Raw genomic sequence first — 20,425 nt, 5'->3', positions numbered from 1 at the left:
AAAAACAACATAAGCCGTACTAGCAAAAACAACTTAAAGTCGTACTAGCAAAAACAACATTAGCCAGACTAGTTGAAAACCATCATAAGCCGTATTTGCAAAAACAACATAATTCGTACTAGCAAAAGCAACTAAAGCCGTCTTAGCAAAAAAGACACAATTCGTACTAGCAAAAGCAACATAAGCCGTACTATAAAAAACTTTAAACAACATATAAGTCATACTAGCAAAAACAACATAAGCCCGGCAGACTAGCAAAAACAATATTATTCGGACTAGCAAAAACAACATAAGCCGGACTAGCAACAGGTGAAAATGAATATTCCGACAGACATGAAAACATTCTCCTCCCCCGTTTAACCAACAAAAAACCAATCAGGCCAGCAAAACATAGCTCCTGTCCTTCCCAACCGAAAATCAAATGGTCTTTCCCATATTATTTCTGATTAAGTTAGATCTGAAAATGTCAGATCATAGCTGGTTAAATGCATGAATTTTCAATTGGGATCCAAATGCACTACCTTTTCAAACAAATATTTATTCCTTTAATTTTCTTTAAAATAATATGAATGTAATGTATCCATTTTATTTCCTATTCATGATTGCTTTTATTTAAGTTTTCAGCAGTAAAATAACTTTTAAAAATTCCAATCTTATGTGCTAATCGCGGACCGCGGAGAAAGCACCACGTTTGCTTCGTTGCCAACAGTGCCCGCTGAGGTAACGTTCGCCCACGATGACGAGTAAGAGGTCATTACGCAAGTCAATCGAACGAAATGACGTCACCCACATTACTGCGATGACTACATTGCCGGATTCACAGTTGGTCAATTCATTGGAATAAAATGGGGGTGTTACCCGAAATGAAGTTGACATGTTATATAAATAAATGATCAGATAGGATCCACTTCTTGTGATAATATACAGTTTCAATAATAATAAAAAAACAAGTGCAAAGATGAATTATTTTTCATTGTTTAAAAATTCATTTCAGAATATAAATTGTAAACACCCATACAAAATAATTCACTTCCGGTGTTCATTTTTTCGTCACACAAAAACAGAAACATGATGGAGCATCGGAACAAGAGTTTGGAAAAACAAGAAACAGAAGAAGAATGTGTGGGTGACGATGAGGAAGAACCGGAGGTTGTCATACGTACAGCCATTCACTACCTGAGAGAATTCGTGACAGCAAAAGGCCACAGCCTTAACAATGTCACAAGCCTGCCGAACACTCAACTTGCAGAATACCTCAAAGAGTTCTATACGTCTGTTAAGAATCGTGATGATGTTCCAGAATCTATATCCCTCAAATATATTAGAGCAGGGCTACAAAGATACTTTGCAAAGAAATCAAACATTGACATTCTCAGAGATAAATCATTTGATCACGCTAATGCGGTTTTTGATATAACAATTAGACAGACACCAAGGAGGTGCCACCGGCTCCTTATTGATTCAGATGACCTGAAACATATATATCTAGGTCCAGCCATGAACACAGATCAACCTGACACACTACAGAACAAGGTTTTCTTTGATATAAACCTGTATATATGCAACAGGGGGAAAGATTTCTTACGAGTAATGTCCAAGATTGATTTCGAAGTTTCGACAGATACTGATGGAAGAAAATATGTATGGCTAAAATATCACCCTAAATTTAGCTTCAAAGAATTAGTTGGAGGGTTATCAGACAACGAACCAGTCATGCAAGGTTCACAGGTCGGAGAGAAAATGTATGAAAGACCAGGTACATACATAATGTCATGTATATTCTTTAAGTTAATGTTATGAAAGGCAATGACTGCAATTGTGGTGTAACTTTAGTCACATGATTCTCTATGCCAAATATAATGGTCCACACAAGCTTTCTCAATGGAGATGATGATATGATAATTGGTAAAAGCATGAAAAATTCTTATAATTAGGGTATCTAGTTGGTCCGTCACAAGGTAGATTTGTCGTAGAGATGATTCCGCCCTGTTTTTGTTTGTCATAAAATGATTGCATTTCAAATAAAATGCAAAAGCCATATGTAACAAGAATTATAATTATACACAAAATGTAAACAGGAGAAAAGATAATGGACAGAACACTTGCAGGGATCTCCATGTCCCAGTTTTCACAATTAACCTTTTCAGTCACTTATAGATATCAGGCTAGTGTTTCCCTCAAGCATGTTTAGCATGGATAGACGCCATGCCCTTTTTTTACTTCTTTGGGTGACGCCATTGTCTCAAAAAATGCCCCTTCTTCCTGTCTTCATGTTTCTGGCAAGTTTATGACCCTCAGCTAATTAGGACCCCGCCTAATGGCGGCCGCCCTATAGTGATCAGTCTGTCTGTCCGTCCATCCGTAACAAATTGTGTCCGCTCTATATCTAGAGAACCGTTATATTTCAAAGTTTATACTTGACATGTATATAAACCAACACCAGAGGGTGTGTCATAATTTATGTACAACTTCCTATGTCAAAGGTCAAGGTCAAAAACTTTGGTTTTAGTTGACAACCCCATGTCCAATGGTAAAGATCGTGTCCTCTCTATATCTTGAGAACCGTTATGATTTCAAAGTTTATACTTGCCATGTATATAAACCAACACCAGAGGGTGTGTCATAATTTATGTACAACTTCCTAGGTCAAAGGTTAAGGTCAAAAACTTTGGTTTCAGTTGACAACCCCTTGTCCAATGATAAAGATACAAAAAACTAATCCGTTAATTATTAATAAACCTCATAATTGACCACCATAATAATTTTCCCCTGTAAAATCAGTCCGTTGGCATTTTAATTTCAATATTTCTCAAGGCCAATGACCACAATTTGCAGTTTGTTTGTCGTAGCTTGTCATTTGAACAAAATTGTTTTCCCCTGGACAGTTCGCTTTTTAATTTCAATATTTCTAAAACGATCACAATTTGCAGTTCGTCTGTCATAGTTTCGTCAAATGATCGTATTTTCGTGATCTTTGGTATAAAACGTTCAATTTCAATTAAAAACGTTCAGAAAAGTTTTCACCAGTCAAACAAGTGCTTCCTTCACTGTTTACGATATACTGCACATTATTTTTCAGGTGACCATAGGTGTCCTGTTGCATCTTTTCTGAAGTATGTTTCCCATCTTCATCCAATGACTGACATGTTTTGGCAGAGACCGAAGCGTTCCTTTGTAGCATCAGATTTGGTCTGGTATGACAATACTCCACTTGGAAATAGTACACTAAGTAAGATTATGACAAGGATGTGTTCCATGGCTGGCTTAACAGAAAACTACACAAATCATGCAATCAAAAGCACTTACATCCCACTCATCGAGAAAATGTGTAAGGATGCCCTAAAAAGGTCTACTCTACTTGACCTCAGAAGAATTAATTCTCCGTTGACAAGATCCAAAGGTTCAGAAGATGCATGTATGACAGATGTGTCATCTGTTTGTTCCGATGTTAAAGATGAGGAGGAGATTTCAAATTCTGGTAAAAGTATAGAATATTTAATTACTCTCTAATATTTGAAAACTTGTTAAAGAAGTCATAGTACTATTATTTCTGGGATAAAAGAAATAAAAAGGGAGCTTATAGGGACAGATGTCCAAAATATTTACATTTTAATTTAGGCCATTTTTGATGCAGTTTTTTCATTGCAACAATAAATCTCCAGAAGTTTTGATCAAGGCAGACCTTTGATGAGGTCACAGGAAAAAACATTTATTTATGCTAAAAAATCTAAAAATCTTGCATTGTGTTAGGTCATTTTTGTGAAGAATGTTTTGTTTGTTTTTGAAACTCAGCATGCTCAGTATTAGGAAGAAGAAATCAAATTATTCCTATAATGATTAGAATCATTTTGACTTATTAATTCTAGTCTTTAGCTACATGTACATGTATATATATAGATATACGATGACTTGAGGAAAAAATTAAGAATAGCCATCTTGATTATAGGAGTAAAATATATTTTATCATATATAAATGCATTATCAAAGTACTATTTATTTGTTTATTATGTTTAGTTGATGCATTTTGATAAATGAATATAACAGTCTTCATTATACATGTTATATGATTGCACTTGGGACATAAAGGCACATATATAGGTTCATATAATGACATTGTCAGTGTTGTCAGATTTTCCACATCTCAGATTTTCATGACAATCCTTTAGAGTGAGTGAAAAAGAAGTTGAATTCCAGCATTCGCGTTTAAACAATGTGTTTTGTATATGACTTTGAAAGTGGCATAAGTTCTCAGATGCTGGTCACCTTATTTGTATTGAAAGTTAAAACAAAACTTTTATTCATGTTTTTTTACTTTCATATTAGGATTGAGGCAGGCAAAAATGAAAGTATTGGAAACAGTACATGGGTTAGAGGTGAAAGACATACGCACTTTTGTAGACTGGTTAAAGACATTCCGTGTAGAATTAGATGGAGGAGGTTTGTATATAATAATACATGAAAGTCAGATACTTAGAAATCAAATATGGTTTATAATGGTAGATTGTTACGTTTATAGATTAGTGAAAGTGCTCTTGATATTATCAGATTGTATCATTGTATTTGCATACTCTGGAAAGTATTCTCTTGTATTACCTTTCTTCTGGTGTCAGAAAACAAATTTTACTCAATTTCATAACAACACAATTTATATGATTTATATACATGTTTTGAACTGACATACATACAGTACGGGTAGAGACTTATTACTATAAATAACGGACTGGGACATGTCGGAAATGAATAATCCGACTTTTTTATGGTAGGTAGTATGGTCATTAATCAACAGATCCAGGTGTGAACGGTAATATAATTGTCCTTTCATCTCAATCTGTGCTACTAGATTATTACGCTTCACTGATTTCAGAATCAGGTTACCTGTGATTTAAACCTCTCAGTCACTTTATTGATTAGTTCTACATCGAATTTGACATAAAATATTTTTACAGGTGAAGTACTGGAGACTAACTTTGTTTTAATAAAAAATAGCCTATTTTTTTATTTATGGCTTTTTATATTTCAAATGCTGTTTATATTCCTCAAAATATTATTTTTTATGTTCCCTGGTTTTTTTTGTTATGTATCTTTTTCGTATTTGTTGGCATACAGTTTTTAAAATAATTTCTTTTTTATTTCTGGAAGGTTATTTTTGTTTTACTGATTTCTTTTCCACGTAAACCAATTGATTAGCAGAATGATGTGCAAAGTGCTGCTGCATACGTTATAGTTTGACAACACTACATTTGTATTTAATTTTCAGTTTGCGTTGGATCAGTTCTGAAATAAAAATAATTACAGTGAGCAATACTTGTATACTAGTAGTTTGGTGATTCTTTATAATTGTGAATTTACTTTTTACTGTAAACAAATATTGTCCGAAAGTTGGTGATATATAACTAAAGTAGTACGCAAATAATAACACGATTCTTCTCGGGAATAAGGTTTATTTTGATATTTCTGTGTTTGTTAAATATGCATGAAATAATTGCCACTGACATGAATGGACATTAAAACTAAAAGCATTCAATCGTTTGATGACCAGTTAATTAAATATTTACTATGATTTGTAGTCTAAAGAAATGTAATTACTCCCATTTAAATAATTTTATGGTACTGCATTGACTCTTAATTGCATAATATTAATTTACGCACAATGCATGTTAACTTGTATGTTGTATTTTTGACACCAATCTAAAAAAATATTTGCCGTGAAAAGACAATTCCATGATACACATATCAGTGATCAACAGCATGTGGTTGAACTTTGAACTTGACTTCACTCACAATACAATGTTGAATGCTAAAAATAGCTGGAATTAATTTTGTCAAAAGCACGTGATTTTCATATGGCGGGAAATATCGTAACACTTAACACAGGTGACCTTACTGACCGATCATGGGAAAATCCATTCATGATTTAATTCAACTCGTAAACAATATTTTAATTTGGAAATAATATTGATTGGCAGTATTGTGCGTTAGTTTTGAGGCTCTTGATCGAGATCCATTAATAATTGATTTACCAGAATAGAAAATTTAATCCTTGTACATATAAACAAAACAAGCTTTAGTCTTCTTTAACTATTTTATTTATTATATTTATCAGTCAACACCCAGATTCCTATTTAAATAATTTATTGGGACACCTCCTTTAAAGTTCGGGAATTATACAATTTAAACTGCCGACATCGATTTACAAAATCTTACTGACTGCACAAGCTTTAGAATGGCTAGAAATACGACGCAAAAGTAAAGACGGCTGATCATGAATAGTGTAAAACTTTGATCTTTGTGTATTGATTGACACGATTCGTAAAATATGTTTATAAAAAACACGATTTTCATTAAAATTTCAAACATGGAAATAGAAAGGCAATATCTTTGTTATAATACAACGAGTGTCAACAAATCTGTTATTTCCATTATATGTAAATTTATTAACAAACAAAATTTAAAATAATGCTGGGTCATAGAATATTGACGTGCATATGAAAAGTTTTTTTTATATAAAAACTAGGAATCGAAAGATGATCACGGCGTTATAAATATTGTAAAAAAAAACCAATTGTTTCAAAGAGATTAACAGGAAATATATGTCAAAATAGAAAGCACGGATGATCTGGCTGACCAAATTGTTTTACTTGCGAGAAATGATTGACAGGTATGAATAGACGTAGAGGCTCCGACGGGGAACGTGGTATCGAAAGGAAAATAACAGGATATTCACAATGCCTATATTCAATTTGTTTATATACTTTATAAATACGATATGTTGGCCTTATACTTAGAATTGTGTTTCTATTAATAACATAAAGGAACAGGACGTTAAAAGGGGGAAATATTGTAACCATCAACGAAAACTCGTATAATTTATGGGATTGATGTCTCAACATTTTGATTAAAACTTCGATTGAAAACAGTCCTGGTTGTTATAATTTTGAATAAAATGAAATATTTACGGTTTACAAATACAAATAGTTTATTGGCACAAACACAATTATTATAATTGGCAACACATTTTTACAGTACAATATTTTTTACATTTATTATCTATCCTCCATAAATACTAAAATATCTGTACAGGTAAAATTTAATTCTAATCAAGCTGGTACAGATTGATTTATGACCTTCCACTCCGATATTGTACAGGTTATTATCACAGCAGGTGTTAATTACACTGAGACAACTGTCGGACCAGTCTGACATCTAGACGGATTAAGACACCCATAATAATAAGTCTCTACCCCTACTGTATATAGAATAATGGCGTTTTCAATTTTGATACTGACTTTGTCAGCAAGAATATCAAGCGAGCCCGTTAGGGCAAACTAATATTCGAGCTGATAAAGTCAGTATCAAAAATGAAAATGCCATTATTCTTTTTATCGGCAATTTGTCCGAACTGTAATGTTTTTTTGGTTGAAATATGAAATAGTTAGTAACACTATTTTTACATGTGCAAAATGTTGTGATAGTTGTTCGTTGTATGAATGAAGACTCGTGCATTTTATTGAAAAATTGACGCGTATGAGCATGTGATGTTGCTGCACTGATACATGACGTCATTGCCTAATATTTTCAAGTATCAAGTCCTGTCCATAATCTTTAAAATATTAGGCAGTAAGATCAAAGGGAAAATGTACAAATTGCTGATAAATAAATATATCAGATAAAACTAAATAGCAGGAAGATAAAGTCAGCAGTGTTCTCCCACAAATTTTCAATGAAATATTGGTAAACCAGGAAATGTTTTTTTTTAAGATAATATAGCACCACATTTCGATGATGCTTAAATGTACTGGGGGAGATTCCTGGTTAGTCAAACAACAAGCTATCATACATACTAAGCTAAGCCAACCAGGTCAAATTAAACATTGCTAGCCACACTACATCACAAAATTGTGTAACTAAACAGAAATTTCTAAAGTGCTGGAAAAACACACAAGGATATATACGAGGGTCTTGCATCTTAGCAATAAGTTAGCCATTTAAAAATCAACACATTCAGAATACTTTGTACTCAAGTAAACAGTGATCCATATGGTAATTATCAGGTAGTAGTAAAAAAAACAAAACTTTTTCCTTTAGTAGATAAAGGAAAGGAGATATAAAAATGATAGGCATTTTCTCGCTGTGTTGAAGAACCCATTGGTGGCCTTGGGCTGCTCTTTGGTCGGGTTGTTGTCTTTTTGACACATTCCCCATTTCCATTCTTAATTTTATAGGAATTGCAAAGTTAGTTAACAAATGGATATATTGCTGTCAGCAAGTTCACAGTTTGGAATTTGAATCATCATTTGCCTTTATGTATCAGTTCAACTGCAAACTAATATATTAAGTAGCCACCACAACATTTTTCAGACATAGGTCAATAAGAGTTGGTATATACTGTATGTCAACCTCTAAGTTTCTCCCACATATATATATATATTATTATGGCCGGGAACTTAGTTTTGGTTCTTTGATTTTCGTTGTCTACAAATAATTTAATTTTGGATGTAACGCGTCTTCTGATTGGCTGACGTTGTTTTGTTTATCAGCTCATAGACAATTTTGTCATGTGACCGTGACGTCATCACCGTTTTTTCATGGTTTACTCCGGTTTGAAATGGAATTTAGGATTAAATTATAAGAAATGACTGTTATATTTTTTCTGTCTATTTGAAATAACATAAAAATGTGGTGCACACTTTAAATAAGCCGCTACGCAGGTTATTCAGTTTGCATCACATTTTTGATGTTATTTCTTCATAGACAGAAAAAATATTACAGTCATTCCTTAAATACAGTCCTTACTGTGGACAGTATATAGTTACAATTTTTTTCATACCCCTTCGAAATTTATTTCTTTTTATGCCTCAAATAGCAAGTAGGGGGATGAAATTACACTGTAAAAAAATGGGTCTTGAATTTTAAAGTAAAGTAGTGATTTGGTCCAGCTGAAAAAGGTTAAAAATTAGTATGTCTGAAGCTGTCAAAAGAATTCAAGACCCCCTTAACATAAAATTGTCCATATTTTGAGTTAGTGCTAATGAAGTTTCTATGATTTTGATATAATTTGTCCCAAAAGTAGTACACCATACTGTAAAAACATATTGAGAAAGTGCAGGTGGAATTTTTTTTATTTTCATTTATTGTCTAAAAGAAATGCACTACGAAATAACTGTGTTCTCAGGCCATTTACATTTACTCTTAAATTGTACAAAATATTGTGTTGTGATTTTTGGTTTTTGTAAGATAACAGTTAATAACATTGGTTGGTTACATTTATTTGCAGGTTTAGTTGTAATGTGTAGTCCAGTAGATCAGTCACGTCAGACTAGTATGGATTCCCGCCAAGGAAGTTTTGATGACCCAAGATCACGACAAAATAGCATGGATGATTTCAACAGAAGCATTGATTCACCATCCAGGAATGACAATCGTTTGCCAAATGGCAATCAGCTCCTAGGATCATCGAGTCCAATCCAACCAAAACGAGGAGTATCACCTTCACCTCTTATTAAACCTACAATAAGCTTGACAAAAGCAGACAGCATTGAAAAATCAGACAAGGAATTTAGTGTTTCGGTCAGACAGTTTGACTTTGATACATCTGTGGGAACACATTGTGCATCTATGGAAAATTTGAAAATGACGGTGCCTTCCCAAGATACTGTTTTAATGACAGGGGTACCAGAAAGTGTACAAGTACTGGTTCACAACAGAGATGGATCCCCTATGATATCAGAACCAGTCCAGTCTAGATTATTTTATTCCAGCAATGATATGGATATTGCTGTAGTGTCAGCTTTACTGGGAGAGAGGAATAACCTCAAAAATAACTTTCCAAATACAGGTGCAGAGAAATCAGACTACTATTCAAAGTTACTAGACAAATTTAAACCTATGAAAAAAAGGAGTCTGTCGGACCTGGTTGCAGGGACCAAGATAGATGGTGATGATGATCCTGCAAAGAAAAAATTTGCCTCCACTGAGGGACTGGAACCCATTCATGCATCCAAGGCAACTCAATCGCAGCCTGTACCAAAGCCTGTAACAATTAATACTCAGTTACTACCTGTGATGGTCTCACAACCATCTCAGCTACTGCCAAGACACCTTCTACCATCCAAGTCTATAAACGCTCAGCCTGTACCCCTGATGATTTCTCATCATCCATTAATGGGAAATACCCAACCAATGCCATTAATGACAACTGAACCAGTTTCAGTACATACGCAGTCTATGTTAACAAAAGCTCCAACTTTTCAACACTTCATTCCCAACAAAAGTATGTACAAAAGGGAGGATAATCCTGCATATTTTCCAGTTCGCCCAGGACTGATGAAAATGAAAATGGATCCAAAACCAAAATGAAAAGTTTCCAATATCATTTGTTGGAAGTCTATTGTTGCAGTGTTGCTGGTATTTCATTTTTAGGAGTTCCAGACAGTAACAAGTTTTAGCAGAGAAAGGATTCATGGGATGAGATCATTTCATTTGGGAAATGATGGCAATGTTCTGTGTTTTTAAGAGGTGTGGTCAATATTTTTTTCTGTGTTGTACACAGAAGGGCTAATTTGTTTTCCATTGTGCGGTATGTGAAGGTGGGAGGCAGGAAAAAAGACAGTTACAGACAAAATGTATGGTTTGCATTCAGCTTGACAGAAGCAGAAGAGAAAGATTTATCAGTGAATGAATTTTTTGTGAAGTTTAAAATGTGAACAAATATTCTGTTGTAAGAATTTAAAGGTGATTTACTTTGATTGTGATAACGAAGTGATGATAACATGAAATTATTTTAAAGTAATGTTGTAGTTACATGTAGTTTAAGTGTTTACCATTTGTTTTTAATGACAGAGAGTGCAATTATAATTTAAATGAAGGGTTTATTTTAAGGAGTAAGAAAGATATACATATTTGTATATTAAACTTTTGTTTTCTTGCTTTTGTTTCCAGATTCTATTTTTGATGCTTATTTTTTGTTATGGTTATTGTTGTATAGTCCATTTCCTTTTGATATTTTTGTATTTAAGTAAAACATTTTTAAATATTGTCCATTGTTAAGCATATGCATTTTTAATAGCAATTTTGTGTATTTGTGCTTGATATTCATCTTTTATGATGTCATTTACCTCAAACTGTCCTAAAGTTGTCTGCTTTTTTTTTAAGCCTAACCATGAATTAGGAATTTTGAAGAGTTGATGTGATGTTCAATGTTTGGTACCATTTATTTTTTTACTGCAAATGAAGTGACCGTAGCCAAAATTTAGAGTTAATAGTGAGGCAAAAATCTTTTTTTAATAGAATATATTTTTTTCAAATTTTTAAAAGTAGAAAAATTTAAATCTCTTTGAAATTAAGTAACAGTACTTTAGTTGAAGAGTTGCCACCATCAATTAGGAATTTTACCGTCACAACTGCAGTGCAGTTTACTGGTGACACTGAGAATATTTCTATTCTGAGGCATGACAAAATTTAATAGCATTAAACCTTGAAAAATGTATGAAATACTAATTTATTAAATTCTGTGAAATTTTATAAAAGATTTTGTCGCATTAAAGGGGCACTAGGTACGAGATATATAAAAAATCTTAAATAGGATTTTTAGACAAGTCAATATTTCGTCTTTAGTTACAACATGTCAGCTATTGATTTGACAGTAAATAAATATAGTAACCAATAAAAAAAATGTTACACAAAAAATACAATAGGATAATGACTTAATGTTTTGAAGAAAAAAGTGAATTTGTATATGAAATAGCGTTTATAGATATATCTGCATTTTTATGCAATTTCAAATTATTCAGATACATATATTGTATATGATAAATAATGTGAGAGTTCAAATTAATGGATGATATTGTAACCTTTGCATTAGAAGATTAGCTTTTCAAAGGAAAGTCATTCTTATTCATTAAGAACTTAAAAATCGACATTTATTTAATGTATGCAGGCTATCCTTAGAATTCTGTAACATTGTTATTCTTGATATTTATTACAATTTACTAGCATATATATATTTATATTTTGTAATTTTTTCTTTTGCTTTGTCATAATTACATGTTTTGTACTTTTCATCTTCCTGTATTCTATCTTTTTATTTACTTGATTCATAATGTAAGAGTGCATGAAAAAATGCTCTGCACAAAAAAAGGTTTATTTTCCTAATGATGTTCTCAAAGTACAATTGTTCAATCAACAAGGTTCACTTCTTAGTTTAATAAATTGATCACAGATATATTCATAAAACTATTCAGTAAGAATTGGATGGTATCTTCAATCTATGTTAACATTTGAAAATATTTATTTAAGTCTGCATGATAAAAATATTTAAATTAATTATAATTTGAAAATGCCAGATTTTTGTCTCGCCTTGATGGAGTCAATAAGCGAGACATATGTATGATGTTTCCGGCGGCGTCAACAATGTATTAGTTTGTGATTAGGTCTAGTTTATGGTGAACCACTAGTGGTGGGTCAATGATATTTGGTATGCAGTTGTATTAGCATTGGCACATCTCATTACCATGGAGATTATTTGGCCCCACCCCCTCTGTCAAGGTCTATTGACTTTGAAACTTTTCATAGTTTACATGTATTAGTTTGTGATTAGGTCAATTTATGGGGAACCACTAGTGGTATGTCAATGATATTTGGTATGCAGTTGTATAAGCATTGGCATATCTCATTTCCATGGAGATTATTTGGCTCAGCGCCCTTAGTCATGGTCTAAAGACTGAAAATCTTGCTGAGTTAACATGTATTTGTTTGTGATTAGGTCAGTTCAAGGGGAACCATTAGTGATAGGCCAATGTTAATTGGTGGTCAGTTGTATAAGCATTAGCACATCTCATTTCCATGGAGAATATTTGGCCCCGCCCCCTCAGTCATGGTCTATTTACTTTGAAACTTTTGCTTAGTTTACATGTATTAGTTTGTGATTAGATCAGTTTAAGATGAACTGCTAATGTTAAGTCAATGATATTTGGTATGCAAATTTATTGGCATTTGCAAGTATCGTTTCCATGGAGGTTATATAGCCCCACCCCTGGTCATGGTTCGTTGACTTTGAAACTTTTACATAGTTTACAAGTTAATGTTTGTGTTTAGGTTTGTTTAAAGGGAACTACTTATAATAAGTCAATGGTATTTGGTATGCAGTTGTATTAGCATTGGCACATCTCATTCCATGGAGATTGTTTAGCCATGTACCTCAGTCATGGTTCATCGACTTTGAATATTTGCATAACTTACATGTTAAAGTATTGCTATTTTAATTTCAACATTTGCATTATCAAAATTACAAAAAGGCGAGACATATCTCTGTGATAGCAGTTTATTATAAAGAATGGCCATCCATCTGACTTATTGATCAAGTTTCAGCATCTTTTAATGAACATGTCGGTGTAAATAAAGATTCATTAACTTTTGATGAGTGTTTCTGTATAACTTGCGATCATTTTTTAGTCGTAAAGATTTATTGTGCAAAGAGCAACAGATTTTATTTTAAATTGAGACTTCTTTTTTATGTAGTAATTATATACAGTTGATAGATATTGACCCCAAACATATGTAAGCTGGGTAAGGGCACTAAAATACAGTTCTAAAAATAGATGATATACAAAATTTCATTTTGTATATGATCATAAAAATAATATGTAAAAAAATATTTGTAAAAGCCTATTCCTTCTATTGAAAATTATATTTGTTCAAAGATGTATTATATATGGTCATATAGATATTAAATTGAAACAATGCACTGAAATGTTTAATTTTGTTGACTTGAAAAGTCCTAGGCCATGGATCTATTGGTACATGATGTGCTATGAACCATTGAATATTTCAGATGGAAATTTGAAATACGCAATTTTTAATCCCTTGAAAAATCTTTTGAAGGTGTGATTATGAATTTATAATACTGACATCTCAGCATTGATATAATTTTGATATAATTTCATCACCTCACAATAATGTAATGCTTAATTCAACATTATAAAAAACCTGAAAATGTTAAAAATAGGTAGTTAATGAACTTTGCAATATTGGAATAGATTTACAGATAAAAGATTCAAAATTTGTAAATTTTTCATGTTTGAATATTTAAAATATTTTGGTCTAGTGTATGTTATTTGCATATGTGATTCTTTTAACATTGTTCAGGAGGATTAAATACTCAGTGTTTAACTAAAAAAGTGATTAATCAGCACTTTCTTATTGCATAGAAATTTGGTTTTCATTCTTTTTTTCATTTCCATATAAGGCAATTTATAAATCAAGGAAAGATTCATATAGATGAATTAATTTTTTGCTAGTTTTTGAGAAGTGATAACTTGTGATGAGGTCATGGAGGTGTTAGACAGTAAGTTTACTATATATGCAAATTGTATTGTAAAGAAATCCTGTTAAATACTAGGATATATTTCAATTATGATAGGAGAATCAATAAGGATTGAATAATCTTATATTCTGTCAGCATAAAACCTGTCAAACCTACATGTATCCTAGAGAATTACCATAGTTCACTAGTCATGAAAAAAATAGTCACAAAGAGCTTTATTACTTACCTTTACCGTGGGTATTATTCACTATTATTTGCTTTGAAAAAAAAAATCTCTCTATTAGAAAATAACTAATAAAGTACAGATCAAGTTTTATTGTTGGAGTCTTAGCTTGAATATGTATGGAGATATCTTTTCAAAATCACCAAGATTTTTATAAGTCTGGAATTGTTTTGATATGCTGTACAAGAAGTGTACCTTCTGCATTTTAATGAATTTTTAACATATATAGTAGGGCATGGTGTAAAATAACAATGAAACAATATGCAGTTTGTTGAAGTTGAGGTATTGTTTTGCATTTTAATTTTATTTCAAATAAACTGGTTTATTTTGTTTTGATGTTGTACAAGAATTTTTAGAGATGGTCCTTTATCATTAATGTTCTAATGTCATTCACTTTTTTATGTGTGGTATATGGTTACCAAGCATTCCTTCATGTTTATAAACATATGTACATTTACTTTGTTGTGCTTAAACATTTAAGCAAATTTGTAATCAATTTTTAATTCTCATTTTCATTTGATGGATTGGTGATTAGAGATTGAATTTTATGATAGATTGATAATCAATGTAGTAAAGTGAAATTAAAGAATTTACTATATGATAGAGTATTGTAAACAGTAATATATATATATAATGCATTTTTTACTTGACAATGGCTTATATAAGTTGTTTACCTTCGACTGGAGTGTATTTATTTTACCCTTGTTGATAAGATACAGAATAGTTGTTAAGTATAAATTTATTAATTTGATGTTGCAAACTTTTAGGCAGAGTATGTATTTTAATATCAAAGGTATACTGTAAATTTAGAAATTATTGCAATGTTTTTATTAATAAGAAAAATGCGAAAGTATCAAGTTCGCAATAATATAAACTCACATTAATAATTTCAGTAGTGATTTCCCTGCATGAATTTTTTGCAATTGCGTGAAGTAGATTTCACAATTCTTCAGAGGCCCAGGATTCTTACTAATAAATTAATGCATTAATTTCTGATTTTACAGTATATATTTTAGTTGACAGCATTAACTTTTCTTGTTAGAAGCCTATTAATCTTGTAAAGACCATATATAGGTCGTATGTTTGTATTCTGTTCATCTTATAGGTCTGGTTATTTAATAGAATGTGGAAGAAATGCACAGATTTATCTGACAAGAGAAACAGACTTGACTCTATTTATAGGGCAGAACAAGACCCTTTGATTGGAATGTATTATGCATTTGTTATAGAATTCGTTCGGTTTTAATATTCCATTTTACTGTTATATTTTCCTGATTGTAAAAAGATTTGACGAGGATAACTCTCATTACGAATTGACAATAGGATCAATATCACCAAATATGAAGATACTCCACACTGTCAGTTGATATAGGTGCTGTTTGAAATTTATAAATTTTTAGAATCAATTTTTCTGAATCTAAAGAATGTTATAGATGAGTTTCCTGAATCTTTAGAATATTATATTTAAATTTCCAGAATCTTTAAAATATGAGACCTAAATTTTCTTCAAAAATTTACAGTAAACTCAATTATGATATATAGAGTTTCATGCATACAATGCTGGGCTCTCACAAACTACTGATTGTTCCATATTGCATGGAATTGTCCTAAACTTAAAGAAAAAGGACACATTAGCAATATTTTCTTCTCAAGATATTTCATAGGAAGTAATTCCAATTAATAAAGGATATAAAGCAATCCTCGATAAAAACTTGAAATCAGGAAAATATAACATAAATGGTGCAAGACATGATACCGGTGAAACCATAAACAGTTGATATACTGGAAATGTTATTATTTGTATACACATAATATTTTTTATTTTTTGATGTTTGAAAAATATGAACCTGCACTTCCTAATATACAGAAGTTAGGCACAAATTATTATATTGGTGATTAACTCTTATAGAATTAATTGGAGTAGCTATATTATATTTTGTTATTTGGTTTGTGATTTTTATTTCTCACCACTAATTAATTTTTTTTTTTAATTACTGCAATTGTAAAGTACATGTACTCCTTACTAGTCCAGTTTTCAAGCAAAATTCTTAAAATTCTTAAATTGTCAAAAATATATTAATGGTATGGTCAAATTGATATTATAATGTTTAGTATGAATATAAAGTCTACACAAATCTGTATTTCGTGGGACTTAAAACGATTGAAATAAATTTTGAACCCGGTTGACCTTACGACAATCACTTTTGGTCTGTGATGTCAGACATTTTCTGTTGCTACACAAAAAAATAAAAAAAAACGATTTTTCTTTTAAACTACTGACAAATCAAGATTGGTGTATGATTTTATGTTGTCATAATCTGATATTGAAATTAGAAAAGGTTACTACATTTTGTAGTAATTTATGCGTAGATATTTAAAAATTCAAGTGTAGTAACAGCTTTTACAGAATGTTAAAATATTTTAACACGTTAGTTTCGAGACAAGTCATTTTGTGACAAACTATCTTCTCTCTATTTCTAGAAACAAAACGGCTGTAAAGCATTTAAGTATTTATGTCCCAAAAAACAACGGTGTTTATATATAAAAACAATATTGCTGTTTTCCCATGTAATTCACTCAGATTATATAGATAATTAATTAATAAAGTACTTTTGTAATATTCCATATTGTAGTAATGTTCAAATGACTGATTGTAAATGTGTTATTATTAGGCTGAAATTTTCATTTGCCACAATTTTAAGATAAATTATAACAGCTCCATATATGTTATTGCTGTATGTAACTGGAAAACTAAAGACAATTTTAGCTACAACACAATCTCAACAATTAGGCAATGGTGTGACAGTTAGGTATAACACAGATTGCCTCAAAGTGGATCATTTTTTTGCGAGATTGATCATAAATTTTCTAATTGTAACTATTTCCCCCTTAACAAACATCAATCAATCAATCTTATTATAATTTAATGGTATAATGAAAATTATGAGAAATGTGATGCACTGATAAAAAAATCCATTGTCCCTATGAAATGGTGATAAAACCAGTCTAATACAACCACAAGGTTATCATTTTGATTCAATAAACATCAAATCAATAATTTCATTTGGGAATTTTGCAGTTGAAAAATGCCATTATGTTCTTTAGATAATTCTTCTCAAAAAAAGAAGACTTGTTAACATGTAGCTTTTTTATATTTCTTTGCTTATAACAATTATACCTCATCACTGAAGAGCTTGCTAAAAAGGAAGTCTTTTTTTTAGAAGTGCCACACCTTTGTCATTTTTTCTCTAGATATTAAAAGGAAATGTTAGCTGTTGATTAGGTTCAGTATATGTTTTATTTGATTTATACTGCCTTTGAATATTGTATATTTAGATCATACTAGCATACTTATTGGATAAATTGAAAAAGTTTGAAGGAAGATTTAAAAAAACAGTGCCTAAACAGTTGTTTTTCCTGTTAGTTTGTGAAGCATTTGTATAACTATACTGATAGTCATATACAGTTACATATCCTGTTCCCAAACCATTGTTAATTTGTTTGATATTGGTAAATAATATAACTGCCACAGTTCAGGAAACTTTGGATATACTCATTTGACACAGTAAGCATTCAGAAATTAGTTGAGCAATGAGTAAAACTATATCAAATAGAATATTAAGCACATATTCCCTTTCACTTTGTACTTCTTTTATTATTTTTTGTTTAGAACAATTTTGAGGAGGAGGGTACATGTACTTTGCAATTGATGCATGTCAATAAGTCTTGACCTTGTAAATCAGAGAGAAATGGATATCCATACTTTCACATCTATTCTGAAAACTTAACTTCACAACTTGAGAACCTCTGTGGCCAAGTGGTCTAAGTAGTTCATCTACAGTTTTCACCAGCCTGTCAACACTGTCTTGAGTTTGAATCCTGTTCGTGCAGTTGCAAGTACATTTATTCCTCCTGAAGGTCAGTGGTTATCTCCAGGTATTCTGGCTTCCTCCACCAATACAAAATGGCTGCAACGTTATAATTAGGAGTGCTGAAAGTGGTGTTAAACACCAACAATCAATCGCACAATGTGAAGTAGATATAGCTAGTTTGGGAAGTCTGATTTCTTGCTAAATCTACTCTAGGTCTTTAACACAATTTGAATTACAGAGAAATACATGATACTTTTAATACTAATTATATACAAAATTTCAAGAGGATACCAAATGTGTAATCTAAAATCACAAGTTTAAGAAAGACAAGACAACAACATTGCAAAATTGAAAAAAAAAGACATCAACAATACACATAACTAAAGACTGAGCAACATGAACCCCACAAAAACTGTAGATGTTAACTTGTTTAAACATACATGTTTGTGTTTGTTGTAATACAGAAGTTTAGGGTTTAAGAAAACCTAACTAGATTAAACGATTTTTTTAATGGCTTTTTATATCTTTTCCCTTTTGCATTCCAGGATTCTTTTTATTATTCTCCTTCAATGATTAAAATATTGATAGACATACATTTTTGAGGCAAATTATGCATTTCTGAGAATGATTTACATTATTAGTGGTTACTTTGTACACTGTGTTGTTATTTTCATATTTTTCTATCCAAGAAATCCTACATTGTCAAAATTGTTATCAATAAAGCTATGCCTTCAATCACATGATTTTCTTTATTCCTTCCTTATAATGCACTTGACACTTACATAACTGATTCATATTTGTTTGTTGAGCCCACATATCTTAGGTCATTGTCATCTTTTGCTTGGATCATTTAAATTGTTGATAGCTATAGACTTTAGGGTATGTAGTTTGAGATCATTGCATGCACTAAATACTTTCATACACCCAGTCTGAACTGCATCGTTAGTCTCATGATTGCATGCTTGCTTTGAGGGCTTAAGTTTGTGGTGTATCCCCTTCCAGGTAAAATAAATGACTTGAAAATTGGTATTTGCTGCTTCTCAGCCTAGCACATGGCATTAACTGGTGATAATGTGTCCAGGTAGAGTGATACATGTATCTCTTCCTGCAAACTGTTGCCTTGTGAACTAGCATGGTAAAAATCTGGCTCAGTGTGTTGGTCTTTTGCAAAACAGTGTTCATATTCAAATCACATTAACTTGAAGCATTTAAGTTTTGCCACTAGATCTTTACAACCAATTCATCATGCACATCTCTCCACGATATAGCCTTTTTGTGCTGAAAACAATCACCAATCAATCAATCATGCACATCTATAAAATTTAGCCAAGTTCTATATTAGTCATTCACTGAAAATTACAGCTGTATTTCAAGAATATTCACCACTGTAATCTCTTCAGTTCAGTAGTCTAGATTTATTTTGTAAGCTTACCTGGCCAATCGGGTCATATGAGCTATTGCATTTATTTGCTCCCAGCAGTGTCACATACTTTTTAAAGATCTTCTCTTGAAACAACTGAACCAATTTCAAACAAACTTATGATATCTTGTTTAAAGATTGAGTTTTTCAGTCAGTCTACTAACATGCCTCCATGAACATATGGGTAAAATGCATTAATTGTATTATATCTTGAAAACTATAATAGATGAGAAAATCTGACAGGGGCTATATGCCAAGAATGTCAATATCTACCTGTTTCCTAGTGGCATCAAAGCTATCAGATGACTCTTTGAGGAGTAATTGCACTTAAATGACTTTTTTTTTGTGCTAATTTCCATGTTTTTGCCTGTTAACTCAAAAACTATATCAATTAGACAGACACTGTTAAATGCAAACGTGATCAGCAATACAAGATCTACAAAAATGCCAATACGATAGAAATTATTGTAGGATTCTTTGTGGAGTTATTGCCTATAAATAACGATTTTGAGTCATTTTAATGTTACGCCTATTATCTCAAAAACTATTGGTGATAGGAAGAAACTGTAATTAGGGGGGAAAATCAGAAA

General features: G+C 31.6%; 1 protein-coding gene across 1 annotated transcript; it reads left to right on the top strand.

The window, feature by feature from the left end:
* Positions 1-1,043: 1,043 nt before the first annotated feature.
* LOC127725637 (uncharacterized) lies at positions 1,044-19,153 on the top strand. The gene is made up of 4 exons (XM_052232721.1): positions 1,044-1,756; positions 3,080-3,478; positions 4,324-4,437; positions 9,275-19,153. The coding sequence occupies exons 1-4, from the start codon at positions 1,069-1,071 to the stop codon at positions 10,354-10,356; spliced, it is 2,283 nt and encodes a 760-aa protein (XP_052088681.1). The 5' UTR covers positions 1,044-1,068; the 3' UTR covers positions 10,357-19,153.
* Positions 19,154-20,425: the final 1,272 nt, after the last annotated feature.

The sequence above is a fragment of the Mytilus californianus genome, unplaced genomic scaffold (assembly GCF_021869535.1).
Source record: "Mytilus californianus isolate M0D057914Y unplaced genomic scaffold, xbMytCali1.0.p SCAF_15, whole genome shotgun sequence".
Taxonomy (NCBI): domain Eukaryota; kingdom Metazoa; phylum Mollusca; class Bivalvia; order Mytilida; family Mytilidae; genus Mytilus; species Mytilus californianus.
The sequence above is the reverse complement of the archived record's forward strand: the minus strand, read 5'-3'. Positions and strand labels throughout refer to the sequence as shown.

Coding starts and splice junctions, on each gene's coding strand:
- LOC127725637 (XM_052232721.1), top strand. CDS start 1,069: ATGATGGAGCATCGGAACAAGAGTTTGGAAAAACAAGAAACAGAAGAA. Junction 1,757..3,079: donor GAAAATGTATGAAAGACCAG/GTACATACATAA, acceptor ATTATTTTTCAG/GTGACCATAGGTGTCCTGTT. Junction 3,479..4,323: donor GGAGGAGATTTCAAATTCTG/GTAAAAGTATAG, acceptor CTTTCATATTAG/GATTGAGGCAGGCAAAAATG.